This window comes from Electrona antarctica, assembly GCF_951216825.1.
Source record: "Electrona antarctica genome assembly, chromosome: 2".
NCBI classification, from domain to species: domain Eukaryota; kingdom Metazoa; phylum Chordata; class Actinopteri; order Myctophiformes; family Myctophidae; genus Electrona; species Electrona antarctica.
The window spans coordinates 16,605,396-16,620,332 of record NC_136807.1 but is presented as its reverse complement, the minus strand read 5'-3'; the positions used below and the strand labels follow the sequence as shown (position 1 = coordinate 16,620,332).

Sequence of the window (14,937 nt, the reverse complement as noted above, 5' to 3'; positions counted from 1 at the left end):
TATCCATCTCTCCGCCTCCTCTCTGTCTCTGCTTTCCCTTTCTATCCATCTCTTTTCACCTAACTTCATGTCACCTTCACCAAGCTTTCCAGCCGACAGTGACAATACGTATACAGACAGACGGATTTTCCGGAAGTGCATTATTTGTCTATGGGACCTGTCGACTACTGGCGATAACAGGCGATATGCAGAGGAACGTCGCCCGAAAAGATACAAATAATTCATCTTTTCGGGAGACATCGTCCGGCGATAGCCGGCGATTTGGCGATAGCCAATGAAATTCATGATCGCAGCTCATCGTTGTTCTCCCGCTGTTAAAACGTACTGTAAGGTGCTACACATGCACACTGCTGTCTGCCAGTGCTGCCAGACAGTCCCGCCTCCTCCCACACACAATGCTCTTCTAACTTATAGATTGATAGACCTTTATTGATCTCACGAGGGAAATTCAGTCACCAATGGCAGTGCAGCAGCAATAAAACACAGGACTGATGCAAGAGAATAGAGCAAAACACCAGACGCATGAGTGTGAGCAAAAGACATTAGTCAATGGATTGAGAGTGACCATGACTGTTTACACAATGCTGTACCACTTCCCCATTTTCAACAGTTTTTATTGTATTTTAACACATGCTTTGGCAATGTAAATGCATGTTTTGTCATGCCAATAAAGCTCATTTGAATTTGAGTGGCATGGCATTACCTCAGGGCTACCGGCACAAAAGACAGTCAATTCTTCACCTGCTGGGGAGGAGGAATCTGCCTGAAACCCTGTTGCTTCTGGAGTGGGTGGGACGGATTTGCCATAATAGCTTCTAGCTTCTTTGTACCTCCGCCAGTGACCGTCACACTACCACCTGCTATCATTTCCCACCACAAAAGAAAATGGAGGTGCCTAAACACACCCCCACGTCCATCTTGAGTGACAGGCAGTGACGCTGACAGGCAGTGATGCTGACACGCAGTGCTGTTAAAGATCGCACCAAGCAATGATTACCGGTATATTTGTACACGCTGCTGCCTGTAACATATATTATAGTTCTTTTAACACACTGGTGTTAACAGTTATTATAGCCTATGCCTTTCTCTTCTGGCGAATTTCCTCATATGAATGGAAGTTGGTCCCCAATGCAAGCGTTCCATATTGTTTCTTGGGTTTAACATCCTCTTAGCAAACTTTGCAAACTGTTAATAAAGTTGTCAATCAATACATTGAAAAAACAGATCGGTGGATAGATAAGTGGATAGATGGAGGGATAGATAGATGGCGAGAGAGATGGATAGTGCGTTAAAATGCGATCTAAAATAACTATAATATGTTAACACATGCCCATAACATCTTTAGGTAAAACGGGATCGCCAAAATCATTTTTTTGACATCGGCCGTTGCTAAGCATCGCCTTGCTCGTCCGTCCCAGAGCTGTTCTGCTGCGCACGCAGCCATTCACTTCCTGGTTTACCGGCCAACAATCTTCCTTATTTACTCTGAATCTACGGTGCTGTCCGTGGTTTTGATCAGAACATGTCCTGTCCTAATTTCTGACTTCATCCTGCATCTTGTTTAGAATATTAACCCATTTAGGCCTGACGTCGATTTTTCAAAAATAGCAGACCTACAAGCTCGTAGCGTGCCACTCGGTGGCGTGCTATGAGCTTGTAGATCTGCTATTTTTCAATAGCTAAAGTGTAGCATAATGCTTAGTTAAAACACCAAAGGGGGTTCCCGCCCAAAATGGGTTAATACTTCTAAAGAGAGATCAGACTTATTAGCGTGAGGTAGTAATGGAAGATTTCACCTCCCAGTTTTTGGGGGAAATGGACGGCGGCGGCTTTTCAGAGTAAAATCTGCCTCATCTGCTTGGCGCCTTTTATTCTGAAAAATTCCCTGGCAAAAAAAAGTGTTACAAGGCGTTTATGTAATGTATGTATAAATATAATTATCACCTGGTGCAATCTAAAGCCCAAACCACATCCATTACATTACCAAACCATTACAACGCTGCCTGCCTCTAACAGCGCTGCCTGTCAGCGTCGCTGCCTGTCGGCGTCGCTGCCTGTCGGCGTCGCTGCCTGTCACTCAAGACGGCCTTGGAGTTGTGCGCAAGGGCCACGCCTTCATTCTCTTTTGCGGTGGGAAATAAAAGCAGGACACACTACCACTTCAAACCATCCATTTTCACCCCCCATGACTGAGCACATTTCTTCACCAGATTGTTCAGTATCAGGGGTCTCAAAACAGATACATTTTCAGGTCAGGATACCAATTTTATACAATCGAGAGAGAACGACCAAAGGTCATTTATCGGCTTCTATTTTTAAATGTTCAGCTATTTTATGTATTTCTCTCTCCTGATTGGATACTATTGGTATCCTGCCATGACAGTTTATTTTTGGTTTGCTTTGCTAATGAGATGGAGAAAGGAAGAACCATTTTACTTTACAAACACTATAGCAATCATTGCTATCAGAATATAGAGCTATTATTGTAACACTTTTATTGTAACAATTGTTTTATAATCATGTGGCTCTTTCCACATGGGAACGGCGTGGCTTCAATGTGGATCTCGGTTGGACTCTATGTGGCCGGCCGGTGACGTCAGTAGTCTGACATATTTATGATGTATGACTCCAAATTTGGGCAATGTTTCAGTCCAATCAGAGCCGAATTGACGTCATCAATATAAAATGAAAGTTAAATATCTCAAAGTATAAAATGGGCAAACAAATTCTGAAGACAATTCTGTTGCCCACTGACAGACAGACCCTCTTACTGATGGCTCGCCTCTGAGGAGCTGTGCCTCACACAGACCACCTTTAAAGGGCTGATAGTGACATACAGAACTGTTGTCTCAAGGATTTCAAGAGTTGAGGAAAACTCCACCATCATGGTGACACGCGGCCATGTGCAGGATCCCAATGACAGACGGCTGAGACCAATTTATGAATTTCTTGACAATGGAAACAACAAGATGGCTATCCAGCAGGCAGATAAACTCCTAAAGAAGCATAAGGACCTGCTCTGTGCCAAGGTCCTAAAGGCCATTGGACTACAGAGGACAGGGAAGCAGGATGAGGCTTTTACTTTGGCCCAGGAAGTTGCCACACTAGAAGCAACTGATGACAACTCATTGCAGGCTCTGACTATGCTGTACATAGACATGCATCGACCCGAGTTGGTAACTAAGCTCTATGAGGCTGCAGTCAAGAAGGTCCCTCTAAATGAGGAGTATCAATCCCACCTTTTCATGGCCTATGCTCGTGTGGAGGAGTACAAGAAGATGCAGCAGGTAGGAATGGCCCTCTATAAAATTGTTCCCAAGAATCCCTACTACTTTTGGTCTGTCATGAGTCTGGTGATGCAGGCTGACTCAGCAAAAGATGAGAAGATGGCCCAGACCATGTTCCTCCCCCTGGCAGAACGCATGGTGGAAAAAATGGTCAAGGAAGGCAAGATTGAAGCGGAGGCAGAGGTGCAGCTGTACATCATGATCTTAGAGCGGCTCGGAAAATGTGTTGATGCTCTCGAAGTGATCAGAGGCCCACTTGGGCAGAAACTAACCAGTGAGCTACAGAGTAGAGAGAAGAAGTGTATGACGCTCTACAAGCGACTACAGAGCTGGCCAGAGTGTAATGCTTTGTCCCACAAGCTGTTAGTCAAAAATCCAGATGATTGGCAGTTCTATCCCTCATACTTTGACTCTTTCTTCCACCTCATGGACCAGTCATGGAGCCCACCAGAGGAAGGGGAGCAGTCTATAGAAGGCACAGTGCATCACTCTGTGGCTGAAGTGGTGAGGTTTGTAGAGGACAGAATTAAGGGGGAGGAGATGAAGGACTCGCATCAGCTCAGAGGCCCTTATCTAGCCCGTCTTGAACTAATACACAGATTGAGAAAGAGTGGCTGTCCTGAAGTTGGCCAGATAGCTGATCCCTTAGAGCTGATGGTGCAGTTCGTTAAGAAGTTTGGAGACAAACCCTGCTGCGTCACTGACCTGAAAATATACCTGCATCTGCTCTCCCCTGACCAACACGTTCAGTGTATTAACCGACTGGGGGAAGCAGTTCCATTGGGGCAAAAGATGGAGGATGGCTTTGCATTTCCAGGGAATATCAAAACACTACAGAAACATTTATGTTTGTTTCAGCTGAGCCGTTTCCTTGGATTGCATCACCTGTTGGACATAGAAGGAAAATTGCGGCTTATCAGAGAACTTAAAGCTCATTATCGTCACGGGCTACAGTTTGGAAAGACAGCTACGAAGACGGAGTTGCAGTTCTCAGATATGTATTGTCTCATGGCAGCTCATGTATACATTGACCTATGGACAGAGACTGGGGATGGGAATATGGCATGGCAGTGTTTGGGTGTCCTCCTGGAGGGTTTATCTCACAGCCCCTATAATGCTCAGTTCAAGTTGTTGCTGCTGCTCTTATACTGTCGCCTGGGAGTCTTTGAGCCTGTAGTGGATCTGTATTACAGTCTGAATGCTAAACATGTACAACATGACAACATTGGTCATCTGTTAACGCGGTATGCAGAGTCTTTGGGTCAGTTTGCTGCTGCCTCCCGGTCCTATAATCTCTCCCTCAGGTTTTTCCACTCTAACCAAAAAGATATCAATGAGTATATCATCCAGGTGTACAAGTACGGAGCGTTTGAGAAAATTCCCGAATTTATTAAGCTCAGGAGCAGGCTCAACCAATCGCTGCACTTTGCCCAGGTCCGCACTGAGAGAATGCTGCTGGAACTTTTCCTAGAGGCAGACATTGTGTCGAGTTTGGAGGTGAGTTTAAAGGCCATGGGTTTGTGTCCAGAGGAGGATGACATTCCCTGGGCTTGCATGAGCGACAACAGAGATTTCACCATCTTTATCAGCTGGGATCCTCACGATCAAACTTCAACCGAGGAGCACCGACGTCTGTCTCTGGAGGAGGAATTGGTGTGGCTGAGGATACGCTCTCTAACACTCCGCCTCATTGCTTCATTGACCCTGCACAGACATGTCCCGTTACAACAGAACTCGGAGATGTCCTGTGAGAACGGAGTTGGAGACATGGGCTCCATCCTCCGTAGCTTGCTCTCTCAGCTTGAAAAGACTCTGCAGACTGCAATTCAGATATCAGAGAAATGCACGCAATATCCATTCCTGGGCCCCACTCCCACGCGTTTGGCCTCAGCTCTGTCCAGTGGGAGCTGTCAATGCCAGGCTGCTGCCTTTCAGTTATCTCTCCATCTACAGGAGCTGGAGACTGTTGGACTCAATGAGTTATCAAAGCTTCAAACCCAGATCTGTAACTGTTTCAAATCATTAATAGTACAGCTTCAAGAAATATTGAATAAATGCAAAGGAGATCTATTGGAAACAAAAGACAGAATATTAAAAACCAAGCCCTCGTTATTAGAAAACCTTGTTTTCTTCATTGAGACTGTGAGCATCGTCTTCTGGGTTGCCAGTTACTCTGCCAAGGTCCTCCGACCACTCATGATAAGCTTACAGAAGAAGAAAAAGGACAGCAATACTGCTCTGCCAGCAGTCGTTTGTGGGTTCCAGGAACTGAGGGGCAGCTTGCAGGGGCTACTTACCCAGGCTCTGGAGCATATAAAGGGACAGGAGACCGGTATATCAGCCGCCATGCTTGCCATTCTCACCTTAGACGGGGACACAGATGAGGCGATGTCGTTTACCAGGTCTGTTATGGACAAGGTACAAAGTAGTTACCTGTGCTCGCTGCGAGAGCTTGGAGATCTGCTCAAGAAGAGAATGGCAACTATAAAGAACCTCAAGATCTGAATACTGTCAAAAAATTACCCAAATTGAATAATTTTTACCTCCAGCTACTGGTTCCCCCCCCCCCCCCCCACAATACCATCTGTCTTCTCACCATCACATCTACACATTCCTTTGGTTCTCCCATGGCACACACCCCATCAATTACCTTTTTCCCCTCAATCATATATATATATGTATATTTTCCATGTCTGGATTTTATTTTTTAATTTTTTTTATTCATGCTGTCAAACACAAACTTGGAACATTTGTAAGACGTTAAGCACAGAACCTTGTCAGTTACTCATTCAATTATATATAAGAACATTTGGAGTATAATATGTACTTCAATTAACTATCATACACTGTAGATTAAAGAATACCAAAAAGGTGGGTAACGCAAATGATAAAAACAGTTTTCTTACTCTGTCTGTGAAGAACAGTACAGTATTTAAGACCAGTTAATTATGCCAGTTATTATAGGTTATAATAATAACTTCTAAGAATTCTGAGAATGTGTTCCCACCCAGAAGACTAATCTATAGGTATGTCACACACACACACACACACACACCCACTTAAATAATGTATCGATGTCCACACTATAAGAACAGTACACACGGACATAAACATTAGATGTGCAGTTTAGAGTGCATTCACAAAGTCATGGCACATGTATTGTCTTCACAATACAACATGATTGGTTGTTAATGTCACTCAGCATCTCCGCCATATATGGCGGCCATCAAACGTAGCAGACAGTCACAGTACAAAACTTTGCCAGTCCTTCTGCCTCGCCTCTGGACATCCCAAATGGCCGAAACCCTCCCAACAACCAGTCTCAGTCTGTGGGCATGTCCCAGGCTGGACCACCAAATCAAGCAAAGTTCCCATGCAGTCGCTCATATACCGTCGTCCGGGTGATGAAGCAAAAGCACCCTCCGCCTGTACGTCCGCTCACCGCTGCTCTAACCGTGGACAGATACCCCACAGAGAGGTCGCCGGGTGCCGGTCTCATGGGCCTGGACGTCCACCGACACTCCGATAGTGGACGGATAGATGGTGAATGGGCACACCGCAGGGATGTCGCCCGGTCCACTGTTCACGGGAGGGACCGCCAGATAGCTTTGGTAGTATCGGCGCGTTTATGTGCACAAGCACACTCCACAGAATTGCAAATTGGGTTCTAGATCTTACACCTACTACATTAACGATCGTAGTTAGAACGCATGTGGTTGTTAGATGTTAAAACAAACAAAACAACACCGGTGTGGCGTCTGTCGGCGTCTGACCGGGCCATTGTCCTGCGTGCGTGCACGCTCACACAGTCTCGGATGGCTTTTTCACCCCATCCATCACATCCCACATATGCCCCAAACTCACACTTAGCCACTTAAACCTTGTAGACTGAGTAAACTGGACCTGAGTTCTCTCTACTTGGGCCGCTTTTGTCTATCGACACCAAAACTCTTTGTCAAATATAGCCAATCTACAAGCTCACGTTTCGGGAACTTATAAATTAGGCTATTTTTGGTGAAATAGCATATTCCGAATATGGATGCCGGTGTTCAAGTGGTTAACCCATTTTGGGCGGGAACCCCTTTTGTTGTTGGCATCATGTTATGCTTTAGCTATTAAAAAATAGCACATCTACAAGCTCATAGCGACTGACATAGAAACATAACTTTTTCAGAAAACTTTCAGGATGTAGAAGACATTTTTTGAATCTGATCTCAGGTCAAAATGGGTTAAACATAGGAAACCGGTATGGTGTGTGCCGCTTGGCAGATGTGGTGGTGCGAGAAACAACATGACGCACAGTGACAGTCAGTGACTCACACTGAGTGAGGCATACACATGATGGAGAGAGGGTGCGAGACAGAGAAGTAGGACTGGTTGAAATGACGTCTTTTGAGAAAATGGCAATAGGAAATGACATGGTGTCCCAAGGCTTATTGAAAAGTAGAAAGTGATAACGCAACCAGTGTAAGCAAGGTATTGCTGTGATATTTTGTGTACGGTCTTTGAATTCAACAGTCATGTTATAACATTATGGGTGAGGGGATGAGGCACCTATTAAAACACTGGTGTATAACTGTATGTTTCCATGAAAAATGAACCATAGATTGTTTTGGTTTACCTTACATTTTGAAAAGACAAAATAGTCACAGAGCACTAGATAATAAGAGGTGACAGGAGATGGTAGATAGATGGCGAGAGAGACAGATGGTATGATAATCTAATTAGGAGGTGATGAGGTGTCGAGAGATGGGACAAGCAGAGTTGATGATGATGATGAGAGAGGATGGAAAGAGCAATGGAAAAACGCATGCATGTGACATGAGAAAAATAGGTGGTTAAGAGAGGGAAAGAGGAGAGAATTGAAGAGAATGAAAGAAGGGATGCAGAGTAGAAAGGAGAGGGCAAACGGATGGGTAGGAGACGTTTTGGGGAGATGAGAGGAGGAAGGGAGACGGAGAGCTGAGTGACGTGTCCCTAAACGTGATAATGTCCCATTCAGTGCATTGGCGGTATCCGAATTTATTTATTTTGCTAATGAGGACGGAAATTGACGCTGTGATTGGACACAAACTACCATGAATGGCACCGAAATTGGCACAGTGATTTTGTCTGGAAGCTGTGCCATTCTGCTCTGTGATTGGCTGGAAGGTGTGCCATTCTGCGCTGTGATTGGTTGAGCATCGCATAACGGGTGCGCCACATATCCCATGCTAAAAATGTGGGAGTACATGTGCGGATGTCACATTACTGACAGAGGAGAGACGATAGGACAGCTCCCGGACCCTCCTTCACTTGGGTGCACTCACAAAGCACTCATATCATATCCCCAAATGGGTATGGACTAGTGTATATATAAATATTGCATGCAGGTCAAGCTAGAGGCGTAGAGAGACAGAGGGAGATAGATGGATGCATGAAGATGGTGGGATGTAGACAAGACAGAGGGGAAAAGGAGATGGAGGGGCGTAGAGTCACTCTGAATAGAGTGAAGTCATGATGTCACTCCCGCTACCTCTGGGTAACAGAAAAGTATTGTTTCTATTTAAATTCCCATCTGGAAATCTTTGCGTCATATAAGAAAAGCAATTTTTGTCAGTTATGTGACTGTCATTTATGATATTGAGTTACTTTTTGAGTGGTGTAAACCACTCCTACAACTGGCTTTGTTAGTTTACGTGTCTGTCCGTACCAAAATAAATGAGCATGGTTGCTATGGTCACCCAGTTCACACGGGTGTGATTTCATTACGTCAGACATTACGTCAGACCACAGCTGATCAGGCTATATAATACCTTACACCACTCAGTTCACACGGGTGTGATTTTTTTTCTATATACAGGTTTAATGTTTGTCTTTAGTTCAATGTTTGTTTTGTAAACGCCATTGACAATGAAGGGAAAATGTACGTCATAATGTGCCTCATCACGTCATATTGTCTCTTTATTGTTAATGGTGTTTAATGTTTGTGTTGGCACCGTTTGTTTTACATCACCATTACATCACTTAATCAACATGAGTTAATATATTAGAGCCCTCGCTTCACACAGGTGCGATTTTTTTCCTTCTTGATAGTGTCAATTGCTTCGTATATATCAATAAAATTGTCTGGCTGGTTTGTTTATTTTTGGAACACAGAACACAGATGAGATCTAATATTTCCCTATGGGATTTCCAATCGAAAAAATAACCCAGGGGGATAGTGGCTTCTAGCAGTGCTCTACGATCAGCCTGCTGATTGCCATAGTAGTACAGTTTTTCAAACTATTATGTAGAATTAGCGTCATAACATTTCAATCAACAACAGAACAATCTTTTTAAGCAACTCTGAAACCTTAACATTAACACGTGATGTTACCTCGTTGTGTCACCAGGCTCTAGTGGCAGCATGAGCAGAGCACAACAATAACTAATCTTACAGTACAGTTTAACTGAAATGAGTTTGAATGTCCAAACTCTGATAAACAGGAATGTGAAAAACGAATGTGAAAAACGGAAAAGGAAGGTGCAACACTTTCATTCACATTCAATACTATTTATTGTAAAAGATGAAACTTAATATCTGTGTTGCACATCCTTCCTTTCCTGATTTTCCCCTTATGGTATAACTTGTATTTGTGTCCGTCTCGCACAATCACACCCTTACTTTGCTTACGTGCACACACTCTTGTCTTACCCCTGTTCAGCACTGCACACAGGGAAAGATGCAGACCCTTGTCTTACCCCTGTACAGCACTGCACACAGGGAAAGATGCAGACCCTTGTCTTACCCCTGTACAGCACTGCACACAGGGAAAGATGCAGACCCTTGTCTTACCCCTGGGCAGCACTGCACACAGGGAAAGATGCAGACCCTTGTCTTACCCCTGGGCAGCACTGCACACAGGGAAAGATGCAGACCCTTGTCTTACCCCTGTACAGCACTGCACACAGGGAAAGATGCAGACCCTTGTCTTACCCCTGGGCAGCACTGCACACAGGGAAAGATGCAGACCCTTGTCTTACCCCTGTACAGCACTGCACACAGGGAAAGATGCAGACCCTTGTCTTACCCCTGGGCAGCACTGCACACAGGGAAAGATGCAGACTCTTGTCTTACCCCTATGCAGCACTGCACACAGGGAAAGATGCAGACCCTTGTCTTACCCCTGTACAGCACTGCACACAGGGAAAGATGCAGACCCTTGTCTTACCCCTGTACAGCACTGCACACAGGGAAAGATGCAGACTCTTGTCTTACCCCTATGCAGCACTGCACACAGGGAAAGATGCAGACCCTTGTCTTACCCCTGTACAGCACTGCACACAGAGAAAGATGCAGACCCTTGTCTTACCCCTGTACAGCACTGCACACAGGGAAAGATGCAGACCCTTGTCTTACCCCTGTACAGCACTGCACACAGGGAAAGATGCAGACCCTTGTCCTACCCCTGTACAGCACTGCACACAGGGAAAGATGCAGACTCTTGTCCTCCAATGGTCACACGATCCATCATCCCATCGTGGAACTGGCGGAACGTGTTGACAAATTTGGCCTGGCAGCCCCACCGGAGCTCCCTGTTCACAGTGTCGATATAGGCCACAAAGAGGTGGCCTTTATCGACTGTGAAAAACAGGAAGGTGTTACACTGTGAAAAATATAAAAGGAAGATGCAACACTTTCATTCACATCAATAAGACCATTGTTTGTAAAAGATACAACTTAAAATCTGTGTTGCACCTCCTTCCTTTCCTGATTTTCTGGTGCCCTTATGGTTGTATAACTTGTATGTGTCTCTGTCTCTCTCTCACACACACACACACACACTATTAGTGAGTTATTATTGCTGTAACGTGGACTTATGACTGCAAACTTTGAAAAACACCAGCTACATTGTAAAGTCAGGGCCAGGCGAAGCCAAAATGGCTCTGTAAAATACTTAACTTCTTGATGCCTTTAAATATTGTTAATGGCAGACGGTCACGACATCAAAACCTAGCAAAATCCTTAATGTTAATTTAACTCAAGGTGCTCAAATATTAACAAATGTGTGGTTTTGTACTCTTAGAGTTCAAAGTGCTTAAATGAACACTGGATTCACTGTAGACAAGAGACAAAGGGGACATAGAGGGATGAAGGGAGATGGAAATGGAGATGTATACTTAATGTCTAACTCATGTTGATTAGGTGATGTAATGGTGATGTAAAACAAACGGTGCCAACACAAACATTAAACGCCATTAACAATAAAGAGACAATATGACATAAATGGCACAGACGTAAATTTCCCCTTCATTGTCAATGGTGTTTACAAAACAAACATTGAACTAAAGACGCTAGACAGTGTTCAGGGAGGCTGCATTGTAGTTATACTGTGTGCAGAGAGACAGATGTTCACTGGAAGCAGGGAGAGCACATCTGGATGTAGCGACCTAATTGTGTGTGTGTGTGTGTGTGTGTGTGTGTGTGTGTGTGTGTGTGTGTGTGTGTGTGTGTGTGTGTGTGTGTGTGTGTGTGTGTGTGTGTGTGTGTGTGTGTGTGTGTGTGTGTGTGTGTGTGTGTGTGTGTGTGTGTGTGTGTGTGTGTGTGTGTGTGTGTGTGTGTGTGTGTGTGTGTTTTTTGTGTTTTGAGTGAAACAATTGTTTGCCTGTGTGTGCTTGCAGAAATGTGTGGTCTTGTACAGAATGTATGGAGCAAAAAAAGTACAATATTGATATCATAATAAGAATCGTGATGCATACTATCTTGTATCAGGATATGAATCAGATTTATTTTGAGTGTGACCCATGTATAGTTATACATATTGTATCAAAAGGTGTGTGTGTGAGTGTGTGAGTGTGTGTGTGTGTGTGAGAGATCCATTAATTCCCCAGAGTTGTAATGCAGAGAACAATAAAGCGGAATAGAATACATCGTAGCTCCGTTTCACCAGCTAAAACATAAATAAATCCATACATTATGTCAAATGTGTAGCAGGTGGTTGCTGGACAGATCCTAGGTCAGGGTTTGATTGTCAAACAGGGTGTTGATGTAAAAGAGCTGTGTCACTCCACAACTTCCCTGGGCAAATAAAGGTTAAAGCAACAGAATAACCACTAGACAGACACACACACACACACACACACACAAACAACTTTACAAGCAAATGCGCTCATGCATACACAGAAAACACACACAACTGTACACCACGCACGCACGCAGTCTACAGTATATAGATGGGCAGAAAACATATGTGTGTGATTGGGTGATGTGCCTGCACTGTTAACTTATATGTATTTTTGTATCTGTTTTGAATAATCACTCAAGTCCATATCTTGAGGGGTGGGTGTTCGTGTGACTATGAGAATGTTATGTTTTTTTAGAAACTGGAATTTCAGCAACTTCAGCTGAGCAGCACATGGTTGGTTTGTGGCACTTTAGCTAGCTCTTCTGCCAAGACTCCTACGGTGCCTCCTCCTGGACACACCGGGTATTATTTGGGGAACTTGGCTAAAATATAGGGGAACTCAGAGCAGCACAAGGGCCCTAGTGACAAAGTACTGTACGTAGGGCCACTGGTGTGTGGACTGTGGACAAGCCTAACTCCTTTCAACCACTATCCCAGCTATGGGCAGACGAAGGTCAGCAATGAATGGTAATCCATCCAGGAAAAGGTCAAAACATGGGTGTTTCACACACCTAGCTCCGTGCTGCATGACACTATACCAAGTTAACCAACAACCTGAAGGTATCGGAGTAAATGGAACTTTATGGAAGATCATTCATTTCCCTTTATAAGAATTCACACAAGCAGCGGCAGTCATTTACAGTATATCGCTCCATTGTATTGCAAAATGCAATAAAATGGACATTATTTGAAATTGATTTTGAGGGTAAGCCCCATTGAGATGCGTCATCTCGTTTTCGAGGGGGTCCTCAGGGCATGTCCGAGCCGAGGTATGAGTGACACCCTCATAAATAACTTAAGTGAGTTGTGGTCCAGGGAGAGCTCTGCTGCTCCGAGCAGCTCAAGGCAGCAAAGCTCTGCCCGGCAGCAAAGCTCACAGAGAGGTGCTCACGATTCTCTGGCAGCTTATTTGGCCTCTATATATATATTTTAGGTAAGAATTAGGCTAAGCCGTTTCTCAATTTCTCTCTTCTTTTTTTTTTTAAATAAAATTTTTCTCACAACTGCTAGTTTAAAACTTTATCAATACCAACGTTCCATTCAGTTTCTGTCCGACTATGGTATCTAGTGTGTGTGTATGCTTAGTCTACGCCTACTTCAGAGCATTGCGTGCTTCTGGTTGGCTGCCACACAGTGGCACCGGCAAAGTTGAACTTTTTTCAACTTTGTCACTCGTTTTTTTTCCGCTGGCTCCACCTCCTGCCGTGGTGGGGAAAGCGACAGTTATTCCTCTCCACAGACAGACAGAACTTCACCGCTTTCTCAGAACAGCAGAAATACTGCTGCTGATGTGAATTCAGAGTATCGCTGAGAGGAGTTGCGCCCCGTGATCCTCACATAGCATTGTAAAGCCTAACTGGTCAGCTGCTGTACCAGCCCTAGGGCTGCAGCTGACCAGTCAGCACAAGCTCAATACCCTCTTGATCCTTTTATCACCCTTTCACTCAGAAAACAATGGCTGGGGTATCATGGGATAACAAAACGTCATATATGTAGTTCATGCTATTATTATTATTATATAAAATGCTGTATGCCATACAACATATATATAATAAAAATAGCCGTTTGTTCTATCAGAGTAGACCTATTCCCTACGGGCTGTACGTGTGTGTGTGTGGTTGGTCAGTCAACCTATGTGAGTCACTACTCCCAATTCTCGTGTGTGTGTGCGTGTGTGTGTGTGTGTGTGTGTGTGTGTGTGTGTGTGTGTGTGTGTGTGTGTGTGTGTGTGTGTGTGTGTGTGTGTGTGTGTGTGTGTGTGTGTGTGTGTGTGTGTGTGTGTGTGTGTGTGTGTGTGTGTGTGTGTGTGTGTGTGTGTGTGTGTGTGTGTGTGTGTGTGTGTGTGCGCCTATGTGAGTCACTACTCCCAATTCTCTTGTGTGTGTGTGGTCGGTCAACCTGTGTGAGTCACTACTCCCTATTCTCTTGTGTGTGTAATTCTTAATTCAAAAGGACAATAGCGTGGCAGTGATCCAAATCTATCCACCACTGAATCACCGCTCGCTCACACAGAAATATTTCCTAGCACAAAACCTGATCTGACTCGAATTATAGTCGGATCATGGTCATGGAATTATAAAGAGATGCCCTACTGTAGCTACAAACACACACTGACACACAGACAAGCACTCAACCTCTAATAAACTCACATTTGACAGTATTTCTAGTTGTGTGCGTGTGTGCGTGCGTCCGTGCGTGCGTGCGTGCGTACCACCTTAAATCTAGACCATATGCTGTCCTACTCACTCCACTGTTAATTCTTCCAGTCAGTTGGTTCTTATGAATGAAGATACATGCATGCATCAGCCTCGTTGGCTGCTGGCTCAGTAAGGTGGAATGTCATTGGCTTATGTTCACTGATGTCCGGATGTGATTATTCACCACACACACTGGATAATCCCTGGGGTAGTGATGGCTCACAGCGATTGGTTAATCCCAGTCGGGGGTAGGCTGATTCTGTGTTGTCATTGGTTAATCGGGGACAGAGAGGGAGGTGTTAACCG

General features: G+C 44.5%; 2 protein-coding genes across 2 annotated transcripts in view; both read left to right on the top strand.

Annotated features, from left to right (window-relative positions):
* Positions 1–14,937, top strand: part of dnajc5ab (DnaJ (Hsp40) homolog, subfamily C, member 5ab) — a 33,406-nt gene that overhangs the window by 4,003 nt on the left and 14,466 nt on the right. The gene's annotated exons all lie outside the window — the stretch shown is intronic.
* Positions 2,886–5,792, top strand: LOC306940186 (N-alpha-acetyltransferase 25, NatB auxiliary subunit-like; the record flags this gene model as incomplete). Its single annotated transcript, XM_079525193.1, has 1 exon — positions 2,886–5,792. The coding sequence occupies one exon, from the start codon at positions 2,886–2,888 to the stop codon at positions 5,790–5,792; it is 2,907 nt and encodes a 968-aa protein (XP_079381319.1).